The 8,555-nt window shown below is 41.7% G+C and overlaps 1 protein-coding gene and 5 non-coding genes across 6 annotated transcripts; 1 reads left to right on the top strand and 5 right to left on the bottom strand.

The window, feature by feature from the left end:
- Window positions 1–96: 96 nt before the first annotated feature.
- On the bottom strand, window positions 97–168 carry trnae-uuc (transfer RNA glutamic acid (anticodon UUC)). Its single transcript has one exon. It is a non-coding gene; the product is annotated as a tRNA-Glu (tRNA).
- A 2,501-nt stretch (window positions 169–2,669) lies between these two features.
- LOC128022764 (uncharacterized) lies at window positions 2,670–4,391 on the bottom strand. The gene is made up of 4 exons (XM_052610557.1): window positions 4,013–4,391; window positions 3,824–3,882; window positions 3,436–3,689; window positions 2,670–2,778 (listed from the first exon to the last, which is right to left on the bottom strand). The coding sequence occupies exons 1-4, from the start codon at window positions 4,383–4,385 to the stop codon at window positions 2,670–2,672; spliced, it is 795 nt and encodes a 264-aa protein (XP_052466517.1). The 5' UTR covers window positions 4,386–4,391.
- A 920-nt stretch (window positions 4,392–5,311) lies between these two features.
- trnae-cuc (transfer RNA glutamic acid (anticodon CUC)) lies at window positions 5,312–5,383 on the top strand. Its single transcript has one exon. It is a non-coding gene; the product is annotated as a tRNA-Glu (tRNA).
- Window positions 5,384–5,779: 396 nt separating this feature from the next.
- trnae-uuc (transfer RNA glutamic acid (anticodon UUC)) lies at window positions 5,780–5,851 on the bottom strand. The gene has a single exon. It is a non-coding gene; the product is annotated as a tRNA-Glu (tRNA).
- Window positions 5,852–7,075: 1,224 nt separating this feature from the next.
- Window positions 7,076–7,148, bottom strand: trnar-acg (transfer RNA arginine (anticodon ACG)). The gene has a single exon. It is a non-coding gene; the product is annotated as a tRNA-Arg (tRNA).
- A 623-nt stretch (window positions 7,149–7,771) lies between these two features.
- Window positions 7,772–7,843, bottom strand: trnae-uuc (transfer RNA glutamic acid (anticodon UUC)). Its single transcript has one exon. It is a non-coding gene; the product is annotated as a tRNA-Glu (tRNA).
- Window positions 7,844–8,555: the final 712 nt, after the last annotated feature.

Here is an 8,555-nt window from a genome sequence, read left to right as displayed (position 1 = left end):
ATCAGGGTTCTGTAGCTCTACTGCTGGCCAAAAAGTCACTTCTGGTGCAGGAAGATTTGCTGGATTTTTGAGGAGGGAAGCAAAATGGAGCATGCATTCCCATACCGGGAGTTGAACCCGGGCCGCCTGGGTGAAAACCAGGAATCCTAACCGCTAGACCATATGGGATTTGGACACTTTAAACTGGCCATGGGCTTCTGGCGCACTTTCCATACATGTGGTCAGCGTGGGCGCAGGACCTTGTAGTGGCCTGTTGCTTTAGTTCTGTGACTGTAACAATGTGATAATAATTTGGCAAAACAAGAATTATCCAAAAGGACGGTTTTCTGAATTATATAGTGTTGTATGCATTCAGGGAATCTGTTTTTTCACTCAACCCGGGGGTTCAGTGTATTTGGGCAGATTCCTGTGATTGCAGAATTGATTCCTCAAACTGGTAATTAAGCTCTTGTCCAAGTGAAAATACTCGTGTCATCCATTTGAAAACACACACGGCAACCTTTATCTAGAGGAAAAACTGGAGTCAACCCCTGGCTGCGTACGAGAAAACCAGGAATCCTAACTGCTAGACCATATGGGAACTGGCCAGCTTTAACTGGCCACAAGCTTGTGGGCCACTTTCCATAAATGTGGCCAGTGTGGGCGCAGGGTTTTGTAGTGGCCTGTTGCTTTTGGTGTGTGACTGTAACAATGTGATAATAATTTGGCAATACAAGAATCATCCGAAGGGACGGTTTACTGAAATATATAGTGTTGCATGCATTCAAGGGACATGTTTGTTGACTCACACATGGTTCAGTTTTTTGGCCAGAATCCTGTGATTGCTGAATTTATACCTCGAACTGGTAATTAAGGTCTTGTCCAGGTGAAAATACTTGTGTCATGCATCTGAAAACACACACGGCAACCGTTATCTAGAGGAAAAACTGCCTATCGTCGGTCTGTCAAGGTACAAAACTGACATGTTGTGAGGTTAATAATGAAAGTGAGACCAACTTTTAATCCGCAAAATTGCTGATTATTCGCTCGTTCAGTTTAATGCAGATTACAAATTATTCTCAATGTCCAGGTGGCAATTAGTGATAAGGCTTCAAAATGGCAAGCCTGTGACATCAAAACCACATGGCATTGCACCCTTCAAAGTAGTAAAGCGGTTACAGAGTAGCGATGAAATTGTTCATTCTAGAATCAACTGGCCCACCAGCCTGCATTTTGTGAGACGAATGGCAATACCAAAGCATGTCCGTGTCTCCCCTAGACATCGGAATGGGTGTGCAGAATGTGCCTTTTTTGGAAAAAATAGAAGAATGCCTAGAGAGTTGCCTTTTCTTTTGGACTTTGGAGAAAAAAAACACAACAACAAAATAAGCCGGAGAAAAACAAACACAGAGCGAGCCAGCCAGGAGTCAAACCTAGAATCTTCTGATCCGTAGTCAGACGCGTTATCCATTGTGCCAAGGCCGGCGCCCATTAGTCGAGGTAAAGATCCTAAAAGACGCACAGGTACGCGAGTTCGCGGCCCGCTCCGACCAGTGATGTAATTCCTAGAATGTGTTCGTTTTGACGCTGCTGATGCACGCGTGCGTAATCATCATTATCCCCCGTAATTTAATCGAACGTAAATTCGTACCCCGCACTTTAATTTGGGAACTTTCCAGGGTAAACAAACACGTTATGTACGTTTCATTCATACCGGACGCCGGAGGGCGCTCTCTCGCATTAACTCCAAAACGGACTCGTAGAAGCACCAACTTGTGACCACTATGTGACGCACGCTACAGGAAATACCTTATATGGACAAAGGCATCCAGCTGGATAAAAAAAGCCGAAATTATTTGACAGATAAAACGTGACTATTCATTGCAAAAATACATGATTTGTGTTTTTGTGCATTTTCATAACAAAATACATGAATAACGCAGCGCTTACTGACACTTTTTTTTTCAGTATAATATATTATTTTTACAGTATAACATTATATTATATTATTATATGTTCTGACTTATTCTGGAAGTCCCTGTTTCTTTGTGTGTGTGTTTTACTGTTATGTAATACTGGAATACTTAAAAACATGGTTTTTTTTTTGCAAACTACAATTACAGTGAGAAATAGGCACAAAAACATTGTGAGTGCAAAGATTAACAACCCTTTTTATTTGCAAATATAAAGTCATTATATAAAATTATAACAACAGTGCAAATATATATACATTTACAAATATTGTGAGAATACAAATAGGAACAATAACAATAGTGTGAGGGCAAATATTAACAACCCTTTTAATCTGCATATATATTTTAAAGCCAATAAAACATTTAGAACAGTAATGCAATTTTGTACAGTATACACCAAAAATGTTTACCACAATAATAAAATTTGTACATATCAGTGTAAAAACCAAAACAAACATTTGCAGTGCAATTTTGACATCAGACTAAGAAAATAATAAGAATTAATAGTAAACAAAGACAAACATTTACCACAGTAGTGCAATTATGACATATTTGCTTAAAAAAAAAAAGTAAATAAAAAAATAGTTTTTACCACTGTAGTGGACTTTTCATATATTAGCCAAAATAATAATAAAAAACATAAACATACCGTTTATATTATATATCTATCTTGGATGTGCTTGTAAGCACATGCTACCACAGTGAAGCGGGACACCCTCATTCCATCACAGCGCACTGCGTTTGGGTAGAGAGCACAGAGCCTTGTGAAAATGGCCTTCGGTTGCAGTCAGGCCACTGTGCAGGACTGTGAGCCCCAACGAAACACCTGCAAATTACAACAGAATACATATTATTAATGTAAGATTGTTTTCATTGTGTGATCTTATTTTTATTTTACCTTTCCTATGCTGTCTGTTTTGCTTTGTGTTGTCTAAATGTTCATTTATAATATGTGCGCATAGTTATGTTGTCTCTCTTTGTTTTGTTTTTAGATTGATGTTGAAATGTCATATCAATAAATCAGTTCTCTACTGTGTTGTGGAATAATTACAGGGTGTTGTTAGTCAGCCTGTCAGGTTTTTTTCACAATAATGACTGCATATTATCCCACTTATTACATGGCTACTTACTAAAGTACAGTAAAAGACAAATTATTTGACTCAACATGATACAAAATGATTTTAATGATTTAAGAAATGATTGCCTTGTTTCTTCTAAATTAAATATTCCAATGTACAGTTGGAACTGTGTTCATAGCAATGTAACATACTTAGCAACCTAATATATATAGTCAGAATAAAACGTAAATCACAACTAATAATTTATGTTGTAATCAGGCTAAGTTTGAACTTAACAGGCTACAGGAAGATAAGCTAGTCATGAAGGTGTCAGGTTTTAGGTGATATTTCAGCCAGTTTCAGATGTATTATATATATTTTATATAAAAAATGTGTAGACCCTATGTTTACTAAGCGTAACATACGTTTTGCTGCTCTCCACACCTGGGGCCACAATCTTCTTAGTGGCCCTGAATCGTCCCTGTTTTAGGTTGGTTTGGTTAAGTGGTGGGTAAATGGTCTTTTTCTTGTCATACTCCCCCAATGCCTGCCATAGGGAGATGATCTTGATGCACTCTTCTCCCGGCAAAGCCAGACGGTGGTCTCTGAGGCTAACCAAAAACTCTGCCAAGTCCTGCACGGCTCCATACCCCTCAATATTATCAGGTCCAACGTAATCCTAAAATGAAAGATAATTTAGGAACTTTTGATAGCATCAGTGAATACAAATATTCACATGAAAGCACATCCAATGTAACCCAGATTATGCTTACACACATGTAAATGTACATAAAAAATAAACTGGACCCTTACATCATGTGAAGTGTTCTCTTCCAATGTTGGACGATCCGTTTCTGCAGATAATCGGTCCACTGTGGCAACATTAAAAAGGTAAATATTTATTTTAAATTTGTATTTATGCCTTTCAATGTGATAAATACAAATTTATAGTTAGTGTGATAACAAATACGAAACCTTTATGAATACTTTAGTAAAACTCACAGCTATGTGCTCCAGGAAAGAGTTCTAGATTTGATTCAGCGTGCAGTGAGCTGCTGACAGGAGATGACACTGATGATGGAGGGACCACAAACAGTGATGACGTGGGGCTGGTTGCTGGAGGAGTTGGAAATGATGCTGCAGATGCTGCAGACACTGATGCTTGTGAAGAGGCAGCAGGTGTCCGTTCAGTGTCAAAGGTGGGGACAGTGATGTCCTGAAACTCCTCAAGTTCAGCATAACCTTCATCCACCTCTATACCAACCTCAGTAGTCTCTGACTCTTCAATGGCCAACTTGTAGTCCTGCAGAACTTTACCAGTTTGCTGGTAAAGATATTCCACTCCAATAAGCTCACCTTTAAAATAGTAAAACATTGACAATTAGATAATATACCACAATATTATATTATAAATCAGTTCCTCAGTTTCCTTTGCAAATCATTAGCTAAAGATTAATTAAAGCTGACAACTGGAAGTTGAAGTGCATAGCTTTGGCCACTGTAGTAATTAACATATACATTTAAATCATTAGTTAATATAATGTTATTACTCAACTTATACATTAAAGTACATTTGACTGGTAACAATTTATTTATTACTTAATCTATTAATCATATAGAATGTTTATTAGTTGCTGATGTAGTAATCATTAATAAATGGTTTAAGTTAGTCCTTCATGAGTTTACATTAACTCGTGATTATCTGTGCATTCTTGAAGCATGAATTAATGCATATTTGTGCACCAGTATTGTAATTTTATTGATAAAAGACTCACTTACATTGCAAATGTTGTTTAGAAGTTAATCGATGACCGTTATCTTCTTCTTCTTCACCATAGACAGTAAAAGTGATCCTTAAATCTCCGGTAGTTTTTAATGTTATCAATTGATCTACTTACTACGAAGAATCGCGGATGAGGAACGGGCGCTGATTGGCAAATTCGCGGTTGCGATACGAGCGCTGATTGGCAAATTCGCGGTTGCGATACGAGCGCTGATTGGCAAATTCGCGGTTGCGATACGAGCGCTGATTGGCTAAAATATAAGTTTCAAGGTTGCAGCCGGGTACGTGATTGGCTGTCATAACAAAGAATAACCACGACCTAAAGGTGACATGGAGCGCCACTGGCCCACCATTAGTAAAGACCCCCGATTGTTACAGACTTGTTGGTTTTCGATGTGACGGTGGCAAGCATTGATGTCTGCTCATTCTCACCTTGTTATCAGGAGAACAGACTACCAGCCCTCCAGCCCACCAGCCCACCAGCGCACCAGCCCACGAGCCCACGAGCCCTCCATCCCTCCCTGGTGGTCTAGTGGTTAGGATTCGGCGCTCTCACCGCCGCGGCCCGGGTTCGATTCCCGGTCAGGGAAAGGTCTTTTGCCTTCCAATTGTGGACTGCGAATTCAAGCTCTGCTGACAGCTGTGAGAAAGCCAGCTCCAAGCCAAAACATTGGTGGGAACATGAAAAAAACACCTCCTTCGAGCCGGAGTTGAACCAGCGACCTAAGGATGGCCAACACTCCAACCTACGATCCTCCGCTCTACCAGCTGAGCTATCGAAGGGGCTAAGGGCTTGTCAGAACCTCGACATATCAGGGTTCTGTAGCTCTACTGCTGGCCAAAAAGTCACTTCTGGTGCAGGAAGATTTGCTGGATCAGAACCTCGACATATCAGGGTTCTGTAGCTCTACTGTTGGCCAAAAAGTCACTTCTGGTGCAGGAAGATTTGCTGGATTTTTGAGGAGGGAAGCAAAAAGGAGCATGCATTCCCATACCGGGAGTTGAACCCGGGCCGCCTGGGTGAAAACCAGGAATCCTAACCGCTAGACCATATGGGATTTGGACACTTTAAACTGGCCATGGGCTTCTGGCGCACTTTCCATACATGTGGTCAGCGTGGGCGCAGGACCTTGTAGTGGCCTGTTGCTTTAGTTCTGTGACTGTAACAATGTGATAATAATTTGGCAAAACAAGAATTATCCAAAAGGACGGTTTTCTGAATTATATAGTGTTGTATGCATTCAGGGAATCTGTTTTTTCACTCAACCCGGGGGTTCAGTGTATTTGGGCAGATTCCTGTGATTGCAGAATTGATTCCTCAAACTGGTAATTAAGCTCTTGTCCAAGTGAAAATACTCGTGTCATCCATTTGAAAACACACACGGCAACCTTTATCTAGAGGAAAAACTGGAGTCAACCCCTGGCTGCGTACGAGAAAACCAGGAATCCTAACTGCTAGACCATATGGGAACTGGCCAGCTTTAACTGGCCACAAGCTTGTGGGCCACTTTCCATAAATGTGGCCAGTGTGGGCGCAGGGTTTTGTAGTGGCCTGTTGCTTTTGGTGTGTGACTGTAACAATGTGATAATAATTTGGCAATACAAGAATCATCCGAAGGGACGGTTTACTGAAATATATAGTGTTGCATGCATTCAAGGGACATGTTTGTTGACTCACACATGGTTCAGTATTTTGGCCAGAATCCTGTGATTGCTGAATTTATACCTCGAACTGGTAATTAAGGTCTTGTCCAGGTGAAAATACTTGTGTCATGCATCTGAAAACACACATGGCAACCGTTATCTAGAGGAAAAACTGCCTATCGTCGGTCTGTCAAGGTACAAAACTGACATGTTGTGAGGTTAATAATGAAAGTGAGACCAACTTTTAATCCGCAAAATTGCTGATTATTCGCTCGTTCAGTTTAATGCAGATTACAAATTATTCTCAATGCCCAGGTGGCAATTAGTGATAAGGCTTCAAAATGGCAAGCCTGTGACATCAAAACCACATGGCATTGCACCCTTCAAAGTAGTAAAGCGGTTACAGAGTAGCGATGAAATTGTTCATTCTAGAATCAACTGGCCCACCAGCCTGCATTTTGTGAGACGAATGGCAATACCAAAGCATGTCCGTGTCTCCCCTAGACATCGGAATGGGTGTGCAGAATGTGCCTTTTTTTGGAAAAAATAGAAGAATGCCTAGAGAGTTGCCTTTTCTTTTGGACTTTGGAGAAAAAAAACACAACAACAAAATAAGCCGGAGAAAAGCAAGCACAGAGCGAGCCAGCCAGGAGTCGAACCTAGAATCTTCTGATCCGTAGTCAGACGCGTTATCCATTGCGCCACTGGCCCACCATTAGTAGAGACCCCCGATTGTTACAGACTTGTTGGTTTTCGATGTGACGGTGGCAAGCATTGATGTCTGCTCATTCTCACCTTGTTATCAGGAGAACATACTACCAGCCCACCAGCCCACCAGCCCTCCAGCCCACCAGCCCACCATCCCTCCCTGGTGGTCTAGTGGTTAGGATTCAGCGCTCTCACCGCCGCGGCCCGGGTTCGATTCCCGGTCAGGGAAAGCTCTTTTGCCTTCCAATTGTGGACTGCGAATTCAAGCTCTGCTGACAGCTGTGAGAAAGCCAGCTCCAAACCAAAAAATTGGTGGGAACATGAAAAAAAACACCTCCTTCGAGCCGGAGTTGAACCAGCGACCTAAGGATGGCCAACACTCCAACCTACAGTCCTCCGCTCTACCAGCTGAGCTATCGAAGGGGCTAAGGGCTAGTCAGAACCTCGACATATCAGGGTTCTGTAGCTCTACTGCTGGCCAAAAAGTCACTTCTGGTGCAGGAAGATTTGCTGGATCAGAACCTCGACATATCAGGGTTCTGTAGCTCTACTGTTGGCCAAAAAGTCACTTCTGGTGCAGGAAGATTTGCTGGATTTTTGAGGAGGGAAGCAAAAAGGAGCATGCATTCCCATACCGGGAGTTGAACCCGGGCCGCCTGGGTGAAAACCAGGAATCCTAACCGCTAGACCATATGGGATTTGGACACTTTAAACTGGCCATGGGCTTCTGGCGCACTTTCCATACATGTGGTCAGCGTGGGCGCAGGACCTTGTAGTGGCCTGTTGCTTTAGTTCTGTGACTGTAACAATGTGATAATAATTTGGCAAAACAAGAATTATCCAAAAGGACGGTTTTCTGAATTATATAGTGTTGTATGCATTCAGGGAATCTGTTTTTTCACTCAACCCGGGGGTTCAGTGTATTTGGGCAGATTCCTGTGATTGCAGAATTGATTCCTCAAACTGGTAATTAAGCTCTTGTCCAAGTGAAAATACTCGAGTCATCCATTTGAAAACACACACGGCAACCTTTATCTAGAGGAAAACTGGAGTCAACCCCTGGCTGCGTACGAGAAAACCAGGAATCCTAACTGCTAGACCATATGGGAACTGGCCAGCTTTAACTGGCCACAAGCTTGTGGGCCACTTTCCATAAATGTGGCCAGTGTGGGCGCAGGGTTTTGTAGTGGCCTGTTGCTTTTGGTGTGTGACTGTAACAATGTGATAATAATTTGCCAATACAAGAATCATCCGAAGGGACGGTTTACTGAAATATATAGTGTTGCATGCATTCAAGGGACATGTTTGTTGACTCACACATGGTTCAGTTTTTTGGCCAGAATCCTGTGATTGCTGAATTTATACCTCGAACTGGTAATTAAGGTCTTGTCCAGGTGAAAATACTTGTGT

The sequence above is a fragment of the Carassius gibelio genome, chromosome A11 (assembly GCF_023724105.1).
Source record: "Carassius gibelio isolate Cgi1373 ecotype wild population from Czech Republic chromosome A11, carGib1.2-hapl.c, whole genome shotgun sequence".
NCBI lineage: Eukaryota > Metazoa > Chordata > Actinopteri > Cypriniformes > Cyprinidae > Carassius > Carassius gibelio.
This window is presented reverse-complemented; position numbering and strand designations above follow the sequence as displayed.